The sequence below is a fragment of the Cervus canadensis genome, chromosome 19, assembly GCF_019320065.1.
Source record: "Cervus canadensis isolate Bull #8, Minnesota chromosome 19, ASM1932006v1, whole genome shotgun sequence".
Taxonomy (NCBI): domain Eukaryota; kingdom Metazoa; phylum Chordata; class Mammalia; order Artiodactyla; family Cervidae; genus Cervus; species Cervus canadensis.
This window is the reverse complement of record NC_057404.1, coordinates 58,407,987-58,424,643: the sequence shown is the minus strand read 5'-3', so window position 1 is coordinate 58,424,643 and position 16,657 is coordinate 58,407,987. Positions and strand designations below refer to the sequence as shown.

At 39.7% G+C, this 16,657-nt stretch overlaps 1 protein-coding gene across 1 annotated transcript; it reads left to right on the top strand.

Annotated features, from left to right (window-relative positions):
- The first annotated feature begins 4,280 nt into the window (after positions 1-4,280).
- On the top strand, positions 4,281-16,080 carry NPY5R (neuropeptide Y receptor Y5). The gene is made up of 3 exons (XM_043438563.1): positions 4,281-4,600; positions 4,705-4,865; positions 14,416-16,080. Exon 3 carries the CDS (start codon positions 14,425-14,427, stop codon positions 15,763-15,765), a length of 1,341 nt encoding a protein of 446 aa, XP_043294498.1. The 5' UTR covers positions 4,281-4,600; positions 4,705-4,865; positions 14,416-14,424; the 3' UTR covers positions 15,766-16,080.
- The last annotated feature ends 577 nt before the right edge of the window (positions 16,081-16,657 follow it).

Here is a 16,657-nt window from a genome sequence, read left to right as displayed (position 1 = left end):
GCAGAGGTATTCAGGGCTCAAAGTGTTAGTGGAGACCTCCTCCATGGGCTTTGGTTCTCCATAAGGATGCAAAAAACCAAAGTTCTTACCTGTTGCAAGAAAGTTTATTGACAATAAGGAAAGAAAGAACAGAAGAACACCTCAAGAGCGAGGTGGGTCTTGTCAAGGGAGGCAGTGGCCCTGAAGAGCTGGGGTACAGAGATTTAAAGGCAATGGCCGTTTGCTTAATCCGGGGAGTTGTTCATTGCCAGTCTTGATTGACAGCTGCAGGGTATCTAACAAGATGCTCTACTGCAGCATGTCCTTTCATAACTCAGCCTGTTATAACTAGATGTATATATTCATGGAATATTTATCAGCAGTTAATAAATCCAATGGCCACCGAAGGTTACTTTAGTGTATGATAGTGTGAAGGGTGGGCATGTCCCAGAGTAGGGGAAGTCCTGCCAGAAGGCCTGTGGGTAATTTTTCCAGCTTCCTGACTATTTTGGAGTACTGATGGGGGTATCTTAGGGGCAGGGCTAGTAAATTGCTCGGTGGGGGTGGGGTTAGGTGGCTATTGGATCTTTAGCTGAAGGGGCACCTCGCCTTGCTCTTAGCTAACTTCCTGCCTAATGAAAGGGAATTCCAGATCTGCTAGTCAAAATATTTTGTTTTACAGACAAAAAAAGTAAAGACTAAAAAGATAAAATTGTATGTTTAAAGCCACATGATTAAATTGTAAACCTAGCTACAATCCAGGTATTTTGACAAATGAGTATACAAATACATAGGCGATATGTGATTATATAACTATATGAATGTGTGTCACATGTAAGTATGTACGTGTTTCTAACATGAAAAATTACTTTAAGAAAAAAACTGGCATCAGTCACTGATTTATATTTAGTGCTTTAATTATTAGGGCATCAAAAAGAAAGATAGAGTTATGCTTACGTAGCATAGTGCTCATCAGAAGACTATGAAATGTTTATAGTTTCCTCTTAGCATGTCAAAGTTGTAATTGAATTCCCCGAGAAAATGACTCTAGGCTTGCAAATACTTTGGAGTAACTTTTAAAAAACTAGTCTTCGTTAGTTAAATTACATGTATTTCACAAGTATAAGTTAGTTCCTCATCTTAAGTCCTGAATATTGATTACATGACAATCTACTATGATTCCAAAGAAATCAATGCATCAGCAAGCATCATAAAAACATTTTTAACACACAGAAATGGCCCTTTCCATACCTTATAAGAATCAAAGATTTAAATTTATCATGATAGAAACAGTGGACAAAGAAACATTTACCCTTAATGAATATAACAAAAATTCTCAGAGAAAAAAAATACAACTAAAATAATATTTTCTTTCATTTATTTACTTCCACTATAACTAATGTTTGAGATCACATGTCTTTTGAGATTATATCAAAGCACTTCAGTAACAAGTCTCCACAAATGGTAGTTGTTATTAAAAAGCAGCAATAACTTTGATAAAAAACAACAGATGTTCCTCAGAGAAAAGTTACCCCAGGCATCGTCTGGAGTGTTTTATTATTCAATAATTTGTCTTAGGAGTTCCCGAGCAATTTTAACTTTTACCTTTACAGATATGCTTCTTTCCATAACTGATAAAGAACCATGAGAACTGGAAAATGGCCAGTTTAATTTTGTAACACACATAAAACCCAACTTAATTTCCCAAATGAGCATTTTCCAAATGGTGAGTGGGAAAAATACATAGAACAGAGGTGGGCATTACTATGTCTGTTCCTAGGGGTAGTATTGATACCTTCTCTGTTTGAATAACACTCTATCAAATAGAAACAAAATTACACTATTATACTCTACAGAATTAGAATGATTCATCTTGAATCCTTCCTGGGAAATTTGAAAATAAAAACACAGCTATCTTCATATTTTCTTCTTTATGTAACATATTGTTGAAATTTTACAAATTGATGATTTCTTCAAAAGAAAAGATTTCTAGTGATGTATGGCAAATATGTATTTAAATAAGAAATTCTGACTCTCTTTTTGAGGCTTGCATGTTTGTGCGTGTGGTGAGAACAGAAATGGTGGCTTAAACACAATCTGCATCTCAAAGACATGCTGCCCTTTTATTTTTACTCTAATAATCACTTCCAACCTAAAGGTTCATATCATCAAAAGAAAAAAACCAAAATTTGTGGAAAGAACAAAATACCATTTTCTTTTTAACATGCACAAGCTTATTGCATAGACAAGATGTATTTGTTTTCAGAAGATAGTGTTAGGGCTTATGGTGGGCCACCTCAAAATATGTCAAGATGGCATGCTTGTTATCTCTGATTAAAGTTACTTGAATGACTGATGTGGGACTTTCTCTGGTGGTCCAGTGGTTAAGGGGAGTGCAGGTTTGATCCCTGGTCGGAGAGCTAGGATCCTGCACAACTCCTGGTCAAAAAACCAAAATGTACAACAGAAGCAATATTATAACAGATTCAATAGACTCTAAAAATGGTTCTCATCAAAAAAATTCTTAAAAAAAAAATGACCAGTGTGAGAGAAACACTGACTCTTCTTTCTGTCTCTCTGGAAGCAAGAAATAAATCTCACCTGTGACAGGTCCTCTCTCTCCCTGTGGCGGGCACCTCTATCACCAGAGGTGAGAAATTTGGGCAGAGAGGCCTGTATAAGTAAACCACCTTATTTCTTGTATTTACTACTCCAAGCACAAACTCTATTTATGGCTTACTAATTAAGCACCCAAGGCCTAAACTCCCTTGTCCTGTCAGTTTCTCACAAATTTATTGTTTGTCTAAAAAGCGTAAAAGCTGCCTGCTTTGGCCACTTTTGAGGTCTCATTTCTACGAGTTCTCCATGCAACGTGCAAATGAATTAAAATATGCTTCTTTTTCTCCTGTTAATCCACCTTGTGTCCATTTTATCATTAGTCCAGCCACAAGGACTCCAAAAGTGAGAGGGGGGACAGTCCCCTCTCCAAGACAATAGTCATAAAGGGCCTCTTTTGGAAGTTGTTTTAAAGCCCACGTGCCCCAGAAGTAGGCGTGTGTTGTAACTGTACAGGGGATAGAAGGGCAGAAATTTATATGGCAGCTATGGTACCATACTGTGTAGACAGATGCTGGAGTTAAGGAAGTCTAAGAACCAACCTTCCTTTTCTCCCCAGGCATAGCTTCTTGACAATTTCATCTTTCCTTTCACCCACCACACAGGCCCACTGGTGTTCTCAGAATGCCTGTTGTGTGAAAACAGTTACAAATGAAATAGGACATGTATACACTTGAGCTCTTGGATGGCTCTGGCGGCTGCAACAACAGTCTGTACAGGTCCCCTGGGTATCACATACTAAAAGTCAGCAGAAAAGGGGCACAGGAACTTTTTCCTCTGACTTCTGGGGTAATAACTAACATTTACTGTCCCCAGAAATTAGATTTACAAGCAACATTGCTCCCAAGGGATACAGTCCTCTCCAGTTCAGAGTGCCGTTCCCACGGGATTGCACTCATCACTAGACATGGGGTACTGGGACTGGGACACAGTAGCTTTCAGTTTTGAAGTGTGCAGTAACACACCCCTTCTCAGACCTAGCTGTGGTCAAAGGCATGTGACCCTCTCCCTGTTACAGAGAAAACTTGGTTCTGCTCACCCTCGCAAGTGACGCCAGTCCACTGACACGAGGCTGTGGTGAAGGAACCGGCAGTGTTCATTGCAAGTGCCAGGCAAGGCGAATGGGAAGCTCAGAATCAAACTCCAGATGGCTTTCAGGGAGGGGGTTTTAAAAGCAGTGTGAGAGGGAGTGCTGCTGGGTGACTGAACAGCTTATGCATAATTTTTAAATTTTAAATTAATCAATATTAAGTTTCAAGTATCATCAACCTTCTGGTTTCAAGCAGTCCAGCGTCTATATTCATATGGTCATAAATTTTCATCTGGTGGGGATCTGCTTCCTATAAAAACAACCTAGGAATGGGCCAGCCTTTTGTCTGTATCTTTCAGGGACCTAGTGATTCCACCATGTGGTCCATTTATTTTAAATTGTTAAAAAATAAATAAATAAATTGTTGCCAATTCCCCAGTCCAACAGCTATTCTTTATTTCTACATCTTCACATTCGTAATTATTAGCTCTGAAGCAGCCTTTAGAGACTCAGAGGAGACCTGGTAGCCTAAACAAAATGACTTTTACTTCAAAGGACAGGAACACAAGGGTTTATTACCGGCGCATCCCTAATCTCTCTCTCTCTCACACACACACACTCACACCCACACACACACCCACACACACACCCACACACCCTCTCACACAGAGAAACCACAGGCTCCTAACAACTGATAACCAAAAATAAGGCAAACCTACTGGATGGATACAGATTTGGACATCTTGAGAACGGAAATCACGTTGAGCAGACACGGAGGACAAGTTTTGTTTGTCTGGTCTTTTTAACCTATGACAACTCTTTCCCTCCCCGTCGTCTGTAGCTGCCAGGCGCAGCCCGTGGAAGCGAGGGTTCGGCGGCAGCCTCCCCGCCTGGCGCCCACGCGTCGCCCGCGCCGCGCCGGGAAGAAGCCGGCCCTGCTCCGCCCGGTGCCTCCGCAACCCCGCGCCCGCGAAGGTTAGGCGACCCCCGCCCGGACACCTCCCCGCCTGACTCTGGAAGGTGCGAGAAAGACCGGCGCTCTGCTTGCTCTGGGTTTTTATTATTTTTCTGTTTTCTAGCAAGGAGAAAACCTGGGCCTTGAAGAGTTCCTGGGGAGCCCGAGCTAAGGTGCTGCCGCGCCCACGGCCGCCCCGAGCCCCACCTCCCTGCACGGCCTTGGCTGGCCCTACCCCGGAGACCGGGTGCCCAGGGGTGCCTCCTCTCCCCCGCCGATCCGAAGGTAGGGGGCGCCCCGAGCGGGTTCGGGGAGCAGGGCCGGGGAGCTCGGCGGGGAGCTTCCTCTGGCGTCCCCAGTCCTGCCGCCGCTGAGAGCGGGAACGGCCGCGATCCCGGGAGCCGAGGCGCCCCGAGGTGCCCGTAGGGCCGGGATTGCGATCAGGGGTCCGAGCTGGGAGCGAGCGCCTCTGGGGCGCGGAGGGAGAGGGGAGGATTCTGCGGCGGTTCCGTGCGAGTCCGGTGGCCGGGGCGTGGGTGAGCAGAGCTGAGCGGGAAGAGCGTGTCTAAGGGTCCCGCCGGCACCGGTGCAGGGAGGACGCGGCTCGGGGGAGGGCGAGCTCGGGGAAGCCAAGCAAATTCGGGGCTGGGGTGCCGGAGGGCTCCAGGCGGGGGCCGCCCGGGACCCCGCAGCGGCGCGCCCGGGTCTGCGCTCAGCGGGCAGGTATCCCAACTCATCCCAGTGCCCCGAATTCCGAGGCTGGGAATTCATCCCGGAGCTTGCGGACCTTTCAGTTATCTTTTAAAGGGACCGAACTGCCCTGTTGGATGGAAGCCCAGAGACTTGCTGGGAGACCGTGGAAATCACCGAAGGCGCCCTCAGCGAAAATTTGCCTCCCAGATGCAATTTTAAATTTCAGATTTCTCAAGAGAAAAGAAACTCTGATGTTAGAAATGGGGAGAGAGGGTGGCTCGTGCCTGCGTCTTTATTAGCTGAGCGGAACAGTATTTCTTTGCAATTCACATTTTACCAGATTCTGGCTTTAAAAGTAGATCATGGGGATATTTGAGAACGTGAAATATAGCCGTTGTCCCAGGATCACAGCAAAGTAGGCAATAGGTGATATTTTATCATTGCTAGAGGGGAAAAAATTGCACGTATTTTATTCTTTTGTGTGATTAGTAACCTTTTTGAGAAGAAAGATGTGTATTTCCATAAGGCAGGAAAAGATCACAGCAAAGCAACCTTATTTAAATGTATAAGCTCAGTCCTTCTATGTCCTCTGAGTTCCATGCAGCTCCTCCCATTCTTTTTAAGAACTATCTATTAAAATATTGAAAGTCTATTCGCAAGATTCCATTTGTGTTGGTGTCACATATAGATCAGTTTTTATAAACAATTACAATATAACAAAATTGCAGTGTCTTTACAAGATACTGCTTTTTAAAAAAAGTCACCACAGTTAGACCAGGAACTTCTGTTTCTTTCACTTGTTACTCTGAGGATAAAAGTTTGATGTTTCAGCCTGGGAATTCTGAGCGGAGGAGGGGGGTTAAAACCAGGTATAAAAGAGTGAACAAAAATTAGACACCACAAAAGGTTTCGCACAGTCAATATCAGATGTCTTCTAAAATAATATTTCATTTTAAAAACATTCTTTATTTCATAATTTCTCTAGTGATCTAAGATGAAGAGAAGTTCACATTTAATATTATTTTTTATTATCTGTAAAACATTTATGCTGCATAAAATTGTACAACATTCATTACAACACTTATTGAAAAGCAGATCATTATTAAAGAGATTTCCATTTCCATTATAGGCTTGTTTATTGTGCTTTTCAGGAAGAAAGAGAAATTAGGGAGTGAATTTAATGAAAGAAACCCTCTATGCTTTTTTCACCTTTCATTTTAAAGTTATTCCTATACTATAAGTTTTTCAAGTAAAGAAAGGGAAGACTTGAATCTTATTAGACAGAATTTTCCTGATGTTCAAAATGTTCCCAGACTACAAGGAGACACTTTGAAAGAAACAGTTTAACATTCCCTCTTTGCCCCTGTCTCTTATTTGCAATATCCATTATTTAGTTGTAAGAAGTTATCCATCTAAGAAAAAATTTACATCAGGTTCCTTTAGTGTCTAGTGTGATCTTAGGTGTTATGTGTGTACTTGGGGTGGAGTGGGGCTACAGGAAGAGCAGAGAAGGTTTAACTGCATAGTCACAGCAAAATAAAATGAAAAAAATGAATGGTAAATGAGTGAATGAATGTGTGGTGAGAGAAAGCATAAGAGAAAAAAGATAATTTAATCTATCAGTAAGTACAAATAGTCATAGGATTCCCCAGAAATACAAGTGTTCAAGCTATAGTGAAAAAAAGGCATCAGGAGAATGCCTTTCTTTCATTTATTCATCATTCATGGAGGGTCTTTCGTGTATGAGACAATTGTAGTCTGCAACAACTCATCTGCTACTGCTGCTGCTAAGTCACTTCAGTCGTGTCCGACTCTTCGGGATCCCATGGACTGCAGCCTACCAGGCTCCTCCGCCCATGAGATTTTCCAGGCAAAAGTACTGGAGAGGGTTGCCATTGCCTTCTCCCAACAACTCATCAGAGATCTTTAATTAATCTCTCAGAATATTCTCCACATCATACCTTGTATAAGTTATCTTTCTTCTGCCAGAGCCTAGCAAAGCACCTAGCATATTAGATGTTCAATAAATGCTAGTTGAATGAATAAAGGAACAACTGATCTTTCTTAGCTATTCATTAACAAAAAAGGCCTCCCTTTTAAATTATGTGTAAATTAGTGTCTTTTAGAGAATGACAGATGTGTTGCCTTCAGTCTTGTCATGTCCAGTGAATATGCAGGATGACATTTCTTTCATCTGATTAATTATGAGACATTGTTTTTTTCCTTAATGAGTTCAATATTTATGTGCATATATTATAATAGAATTGTACCAGCCACCAACTGTACTACCTGATGTACTTCTTTTTCATTTAAGTAAAAATGTTGTAAATATTTTTTACCTTTTCAGTTTTGTGTTCTTATACGATAGCCTTTATCAATGAAGATATTTTGGGGCAAACCTCAGACATATTGCAGACTTGGTTCCAGACCATAACAACAAAGCAAGTCACATGAGTGTTTCATTTTCCAGTGTATATAAAACTTATGTTTACACTGTAGTCTATTAAGCATGCAATAATATTTTATCTAATAAAATAATGTGCGTGCGTGCATGCATGCTAGGTAGCTTCAGTTGTGTCCGACTCTTTGCAAGGCTGTGGACTATAGCCTACCAGGCTCGTCTGTCCATGGGATTCTCTAAACCCCATGGAGAATCCCATGAACAGAATCCCAAGGGCCTCATGGAGACTTCCATGGATAGAATCCCATGGAAAGAGAATACTGGACTGAGTTGCCATGCCCTTCTCCAGGGGATCTTCTGAACCCAGTGTCTCTTATTATGTCTCCTATATTGGCAGGCAAGTCTTTACCACTAGCATCATCTGGGGAGCCCCAAAACAATGTACATGCCTTAATTAAAAATCCATTATTGCTTTAAAAAATGCCATCATCTGAGCTTTCAGTGAGTCATAGACTTTTTGCTGTAAAGGGTCTTGCCTCAGTGTTGGTGGCTGCTGACTGATCAGGGGAGTGATGGTTGCAGAAGGTTGGGGTGACTGGGGCAGTTTTTTAAAGTAAGGCACAATGAAATCTGTCCCATTAATTGTATCTTTTAGGAGTGATTTCTCTGTAGCAAACAATGCTGTTTAATAGTATTTTGCCTGCAGTAGAACTCCTTTCAAAGTTGGAGTCAGTCCTCTCAAGCCCTCCTGCTGTTTTATCAACTAAATTTATGTCATATTCTAAATCCTTTGTTGTCATTTCAACAATCTTCACAGCATTTTCACTGGGAGAAGATTCCGTTTCAAGAAACCACTTTCTTTGCTCATCCATAAGAAGCAACTCCTCCCCCCTTAAAGTTTTATCATGAGATTATAACAATTCAGTTAGTTCTTCAGGCTCTGCTTGCTATTTCCACCACATTTGCAGTTATCTCCTTCACTGAAGTCTTGACTCCTCATAGTCATCATGATGGTTGAAATCAACTTACTCCCAACTCCTGTTCATATTGACATGTCGACTCTTCTCATAAATCACAAATATTCTTAATGGTATCTAGAATGGTGAATACCTTCTAGAAGTTTTTCAATTGACTTTGCCCAAATTCATCAGAGGAATCATTATCTATGGCAGTTATAGCTTTACAAAATTCTCTATCTTAAGTAAAGACTTGAAAGTTGAAATTACTCTGATCCGTGGGCTGCAGAATGGATGTCATGTTAGCAGGCATGGAAACAACAGGAATTCTCTTACATCTCATCAGCCCTTTGGGTGACCAATTGTATTGTCAATGTGCAGTGATATTTTGATAGGAACTTTTTTTTTTTTCTTTTCTGAGCAGTAGATCTCAACAGCAGGCTTAAAAAATTTGGTAGGCCATGTTGTCAATAGACATGTTTTATTGTTCCACTTATTAAGCACAGATAGAGTAGACTGAGCAGAATTCTTAAGGGCTCCAATATTCTCTGAATAATAAACATGCATTGGCTCAATTTAAAGTCACTAGAGCATTAGCCCTTAACAAGAGAGTCAGCCTGTCCTTTGAAGCTTTGGAGCCAGGTACTGACTTGTCCTCTCTAGCTATGGAAGTCCCAGAGGGCATCTTCTTCCAATATAAGACTGTTTTGTCTACATTGAAAACCTGTTAAGTGCAACCACCTTCATTATTTATATGAGCTAGATCTTCTGGGTACTTGCTGCAGCTTCTACATCAGTACTTGATGCTTCCCCTTGCACTTTGAGGTTATAGAGAAGGCTTCCTTTCTTAAACCTCATGAAACAATCTCTGCTAGCTTTAGACTCTTCTGCAGCTTCCTCAGCTCTCTTAACCTTGACAGAATTGAAGAGAGTTAGAGCCTTGGTCTGGATTAGGGTTTGGTTTAAGGGAATGTCATTTGTTTGATCTTTTATCCGTTAAAGCTTCCTCTGTATCTACAATAAGGCAGTTTCTTTACTAACCATTCCTGTATTAACTGGAGTAGCACTTTTAATTTCCTTCAAGAACTCCTTTGCATTCACAAGTTGGCTAACTATTTGGCATAAGAAGCCTAGCTTTCAGCCTATCTGGGCCTTTGGCATGCCTTGTTTACTAAGCTTCATGGTTTCTAGCTTTAGATTTAAAGTGAAAGACTTGAAACTCTTGAATGCTTAGAGGCCATTGTAGAATTAGCAATTGGCCTAATTTCAATATTGTTGTGTCTCAGAGAAAAGGGAGGCCTGCGGAGAGGGAGAGAGTTGGGGGAACAGATAATGGAACAGTTAAAACAGACACAATATGTGTGGATTAAGTCGTTATCTTATATGGATACAGTTCATGGTGTCCCAAAACAATTACAATAGTACATCAACAGTCACCGATCACAGTTCAATGTAACAAATAATCATGAAAAATTCGAAATATCGAGAGAATCACCAAATGTGACACAGAGACACAAAGTAAGCGTGTGCTGTTGGGAAAATGGTGCTGATACACTCGCTCTATGCAGGGTTGCCACAAACCTTTAATTTGTAAAAACACACTGTAAGTGAAATAAAGTGAAGCACTCATTTTATAATGAGGCCTGATCATAATTTAAAGTTGAAACGTGGTAAATTATCACAATTGTCTATGTAGGTACTCTTCATTTCATTTTGGGACGTTTTGAAATCTTGTCTCATTTCAGTAGTTCTGATATACGTATATATGTAAATAGACATGCATACATATATGCATATATATTCAATATTCTATATATTCATACATTGAATAGTAAATATATATGAATATAGAATATAAATGGACACTCAATATTCAATGTATGAATATATATTAATATATCTGCACATATTCAATACATGAATATATACATATATTATTGTATACATTGTATATATACAACATGTTTTTACATATATACATATATGTATGTATGTATGTTTACATATACACATATACTAGAACCATGGCTCAGATGGTAAAGAATTTGCCTGCAATGCAGGAGACCCAGGTTCCATCCCTGAGGCAGGAAGATTCTGTGGAAGAGAAAATGGCAACCCGCTCCTGTATTCTTGCCTGGAAAATTCCACGGACAGGGGAGTCTGGCAGTTTACAGTCCACCGGGTTGCAAAGAGTCGGACGTGACTAAGCACACACACACACACATATATACAGATATAGTCATACTCTATGCTAAATTTGCCCATATTCCCAGAATGACTAATTTCTGTTATTTTAAAGCTGAGAAAATTAAACTACTTTTGTAAATTGATTAAGTAACATATTTATTTAGCATCTACTATGTACAACATACTCTATTAAGCATCATTAAAATCATGAAAATAATTGAGACATTTCCCCTTTTCTCCATCAGAGTGGCACAGAGAGAACTGACCATCACTGGAGGCACTCCGAATTTTAGACTCACACCACATTCTTCTGTTATCACCAGTAGTGCTTCTTCTCCTCTTACTTCAAATGTCATTGTTACTCTCAAGATGTTTTATCCTACAATTACATGCCCCTAGAAACACAAAGCCATTGTAGAGTATACTGTCCAGTTTCTCTTCTGTCCTTGCCTTGGTCGAAGGGGGGACAATCAGTAGCTACTGATGCACAGCTAAAAAGGACTGTTTTCAAAAAGTGAATCCAGAGACGAATAGCTGAGTATAAAGGATTCATAGTAACAAGCAGCCGGTAGAGACTGTGAGTGTAAATAGGATGGTGAAGAAGGCAGACGGAGCCAGGGGGTCACTGGAGCTCAGGAAATGAGGCAGGAAGGCTCATTGATTAGAAGCTCATGGACCTGTCCAGGGGAGCAGCAGGAAGGCCATTGACTGGGAATATGATGAGTGGGATGATTCAGGAAGCCTGATGAGTCACTCTCGTACCTACCAGTTATCTTTTTCAACTTGAGACAATATCAGCATAAATTATTGATTAACACCTAAGAATAAATGAATAAGATCCTGAACATTTGAATTCATTTATCATTAAAAGGGGCTTCCCTGATGGCTCAGCTGGTGAAGGATCTGCCTGCAATGTGGGAGACCTGGGTTTGATCCCTGGGTTGGGAAGATATCCTGGAGGACGGAAGACTACCCACTCCAGTTTTCTGGCCTGGAGAATTCCATGGACAAAGAGTCAGACATGACTGAGTGACTTTCACACATCTTTAAAGGAATGCAATTGGCCTTCAGAAATTTAATAATATAGAATCTGTTATAGAAGTTGTGAAAAAAACTTTTAAATTTCTCATAGTACAACAACACTTATATCATGCTATTTGAAAATTTCTGTATGTTTACTTGAAAAGTTATTTATGGCAAAGGTATGTGCACAATAAGATTTGTCCTTTGGAAATTTACTGGCTCAGGATCTATATATCCCTTATAAATAGAAGATAATTGTTTACTATTAATTTAAATATGTATGTATTTTATAGTTTTAAACATAATTACCCAACTATAGATCTAGAAATAGATTAATAAACATACACTGATTTTTTAAGATCAGTTCAGTTCAGTTCAGTTCAATCACTCAGTCGTGTCTGACTCTTTGCGACCCCATGAATCGCAGCAGGCCTCCCTGTCCGTCACCAACTCCTGGAGTCCACCCAAACTCATGTCCATCCAGCCGGTGATGCCATCTAATCCTCTGTCATCCCCTCCTCCTCCTGCCTCTAATCCTTCCCAGCATTAGGGTCTTTTCCAATGAGTCAATTCTTCGCATGAGGTGGCCAAGGTATTCGAGTTTCAGCTGCAGCAATAGTCCTTCCAATAAACACCCAGGACTGATCTCCTTTAGGATGGACTGGTTGGATCTCCTTGCAGTTCAAGAGACTCTCAAGAGTCTTCTCCAACACCACAGTTCAAAAGCATCAATTTTTCGGCGCTCAGCTTTCTTCACAGTCCAACTCTCACATCCACATATGACCACTGGAAAAACCATAGCCTTGACTAGATGGACCTTTGTTGGCAAAGTAATGTCTCTGCTTTTCAATTTACTATCTAGGTTGGTCATGACTTTCCTTCCAAGGAATACGTGTCTTTTAATTTCATGGCTGCAGTCACCATCTGCAGTGATTTTGGAGCCCCCCAAAATAAAGTCTGACACTGTTTCCACTGTTTCCCCATCTATTTCCCATGAATTGAAGGGACCAAATGCCATGATCTTAGTTTTCTGAATGTTGAGCTTTAAGCCAACTTTTTCACTCTCCTCCTTCACTTTCATCAAGAGGCTTTTTAGTTCCTCTTCACTTTCTGCCATAAGGGTGGTGTCATCTGCATATCTGAGGTTATTGATATTTCTCCTGGCATGTATCTCCATATATATCCATATAATATATATCCATCTATCTATATCTACATCAGGATCTCTGTTACAAGGTATACTCATCAGAATTAATGAACTGTTGCTATCCTGAGTATTCTATAAGATATTCTTGTTTAGAAAAAAATGGGAAGTGCTTGCTTTCTTAAAGGGGAGAAGGTTTTCCTTTTGCCTCTTCTTGATATATTATAGGCAATTGTGTACTTCATAGACAATAATGTCAAATCTGTAATATGTAACATTAAATGAGTAATATCATTGTAGTATTAATATTATTAATATCCTTGAGGTGACAAAATTTATGTGATGTTATATTAGTATCACTTCTTTATGCTATAATATCTTCCTTAAACAAAATGAGGTTATTCAATCTTTTTAAGGTTGAAATCTATTTTCAATTTTAAAAGTAAAAATAAGCAAGTAAATTTTGTTTTTAAAAATACCAGCAGCTAGCTGATCAGTGGTTTAATTCATGATAGTCTGCAGGTCTCAGAGAACTGAGAATTGATCACAGGATGATTTTGCTGTCAAGATTGTGTTCACATAGTCAACAGTATCATGTGATAAACATTTATTGAGTGCCTACTCTGTACATGTAGGTCCTAAGATAGTGTATCTACACTTTAGAAGCTCAAATCTGAAGATTTTATGAACTTGATATATTTGGGATATTATTCTGGTTTGAACTTTTCATTTTCCCATATATATTTACTTAACAGTGCCATGATGAAGTTACTGTGCCATGTTTTATGGTCGATATCACAGTGAGTAAAGGACAGTTCTGCTTCCCCATTGCTTATACATAAATAAGATAAACTGGTTTTTATTATACTTGCAGTGCAAAGCAAATTGTGTCATATAGTATCAGACTCTAAACAGACATATGTGGGGATTCAAAGGAGATTATATCCATTTGAATAGAACAAGGAATAGTTTAAGGCAGGTTACTTTTAAGTTTGAGCTTGATTGATGTAGGATAGAAAGAAATGTTTAAGATATGACTACAACATGTATCTCTACTAGACAAAAATATTAATTAGCTATCATAACTAGATATCCTGAAGTTCTTATCCACATTTTCCTTTTCCTTCCCTTACATTTTTCCTACATAAGTGAAAAAAAAAGGCCTACTTCTTTTTTTTTTTTTGGTCTACTGTTTTAACATGAGTCAGCACATCATAGAAATGATGATGACAGATTTAAACCTACTATAATTGTAATGGCTGATATTTGCACTATATTTGGTGCCAGGTGAAGACTTCACTAACCTTTCTTAGTAAATTAATAAGGTAACAGGAGAAAATGGTAAAATTTGTTTCCTTCTCAATGGATTAATTTATAGTTGTGATTTTTTTTTTTTTTAATTCCTAACTAGTGTCTTTCTATTCCAAGCAGGAGTATAATATGGATTCGGAGCTCAAGGATTATTATAACAAGACATTTGCTGGTGAGAACAATACTGCTTCCATTCGGAATTCTGATTTCCCAGTCTGGGATGACTATAAAAGCAGTGTTGATGACTTGCAGTATTTTTTGATTGGACTCTATACACTTGTAAGTCTTCTTGGTTTTATGGGGAATCTACTTATTTTGATGGCTCTCATGAGGAAACGAAATCAGAAGACTACAGTCAACTTCCTCATAGGGAACCTGGCCTTCTCCGATATCTTGGTTGTGCTGTTTTGCTCACCTTTCACACTGACCTCGGTCTTGCTGGATCAGTGGATGTTTGGCAGGGTCATGTGTCACATTATGCCTTTCCTTCAATGTGTGACGGTTCTGGTTTCCACTTTAATTTTAATATCCATCGCCATTGTCAGGTATCACATGATAAAACATCCTGTATCTAATCATTTAACAGCTAACCATGGCTATTTCCTGATTGCAACTGTCTGGACACTGGGTTTTGCAATGTGTTCTCCTCTCCCAGTGTTTCACAGCCTCGTGGAACTTCAGGAGACCTTTGGCTCAGCATTGCTGAGCAACAGGTATCTATGTGTCGAGTCATGGCCATCTGATGCATACCGAATTGCTTTCACTATCTCTTTATTGCTTGTTCAGTATATTCTGCCCTTGGTTTGTCTAACGGTAAGTCATACTAGTGTCTGCAGGAGTATAAGCTGTGGATTGTCCAACAAAGAAAACCAACTGGAAGAAAAAGAGATGATCAACTTAACTCTCCATCCTTCCCAAAAGAGTGGGCCCCAAGTGAAGCTCCCCAGCAGCCAGAAGTGGAGCTACTCCTTCATCAGGAAGCACAGAAGGCGGTACAGCAAGAAGACAGCCTGTGTGCTGCCTGCCCCAGCTAGGCCACCTCTGGAGAACCGCCCCGGAAGGCTTTCGGAGCACGCGGGCCCCAGGAAGAGTCCGCTCCCTTCATCCAGTAAGTTCATACCGGGGGTGCCCACCTGCTTTGAGGTGAAACCAGAAGAAAACTCAGATGTTCATGAGATGAGAGTAAACCAGTCTATCATGAGAATAAAAAAGAGATCTCGAAGTGTTTTCTACAGACTGACTATCTTGATACTAGTGTTTGCGGTAAGCTGGATGCCTCTACACCTTTTCCACGTGGTGACCGATTTCAATGACAACCTGATTTCAAACAGACATTTCAAGTTGGTGTATTGCATATGTCACTTGCTAGGCATGATGTCCTGTTGTCTTAATCCAATTCTGTATGGATTTCTTAATAATGGGATCAAAGCTGACTTAAGGTCTCTTATACACTGTCTGCATATGTCATAATTCTCAGTGTTTACTAAGGAGAAAAAAAGTGTGGTGATCACCTAAAATATATCATAGTAACTATGTATTTATAATCAGCAAACTTTGTTAACATGTGGAGTTTATGTATAAGAGCTGTGGACTTGGATGTCAGTTCATAATATATAGAAGATAATTTTAATGTGTTATATAAGATAAATTCATTTAGTTGTATAAAGTCATTGTCAATCCAGTCTGTAATTTCATTTTAAAGAGTATTTATATTACTTTCCATTTCAGCTTGTCTGTAAACCAATGAATTGTTAGTTCTTGCTTAAAATAAAAATTGTATTTAACCATACAAAAAAATTGTAGCTTTTTGTTCAAAATTTTAGGTAAAAAAAAAAAATCTTATTTTTCCTCATTTAATTTCAAATATGAGGAATATTTATTAGTCTTAATTTTTACTTCACAGATTTCTTAATATTTTACTTCTGAAAATACAGAAAAGTTTTAGTATGCCCAACAAACCATAACTAAATGACAGATATATGTTGTTGTTCTTGTTTAGTCACTAAGTCATGTCTGACTCTTTGAGACCACATGCTCCTCTGTCCATGGGATTTCCCACATAAGAATACTGAATGGGTTGCTATTTCATTCTCCAGGGGACCTTCCCGACCCATGGATGGAACCCCATCTCCTGCATTGGCAGGTGTATTCTTTACCACTAAGTCACTAAGGAATTCCCCCTTGGATATAGGCCTAAGTCATAAATTTAATTGCCAACAGTGGGTACAGTTTTGAAACCTCGACAGGAAAATATTTATTTCCTATCATTGATGATTGCTCAAGTTATCAATTTATTCCTCACTATCCTAGCTGTTGTTCAGTCACTAAGTCGTGTCCAGCTCTTTGCAACCCAATAGACTGC

Excerpts from the sequence above, each read along its gene's own strand:
- NPY5R (XM_043438563.1), top strand. The coding sequence starts at position 14,425 with ATGGATTCGGAGCTCAAGGATTATTATAACAAGACATTTGCTGGTGAG.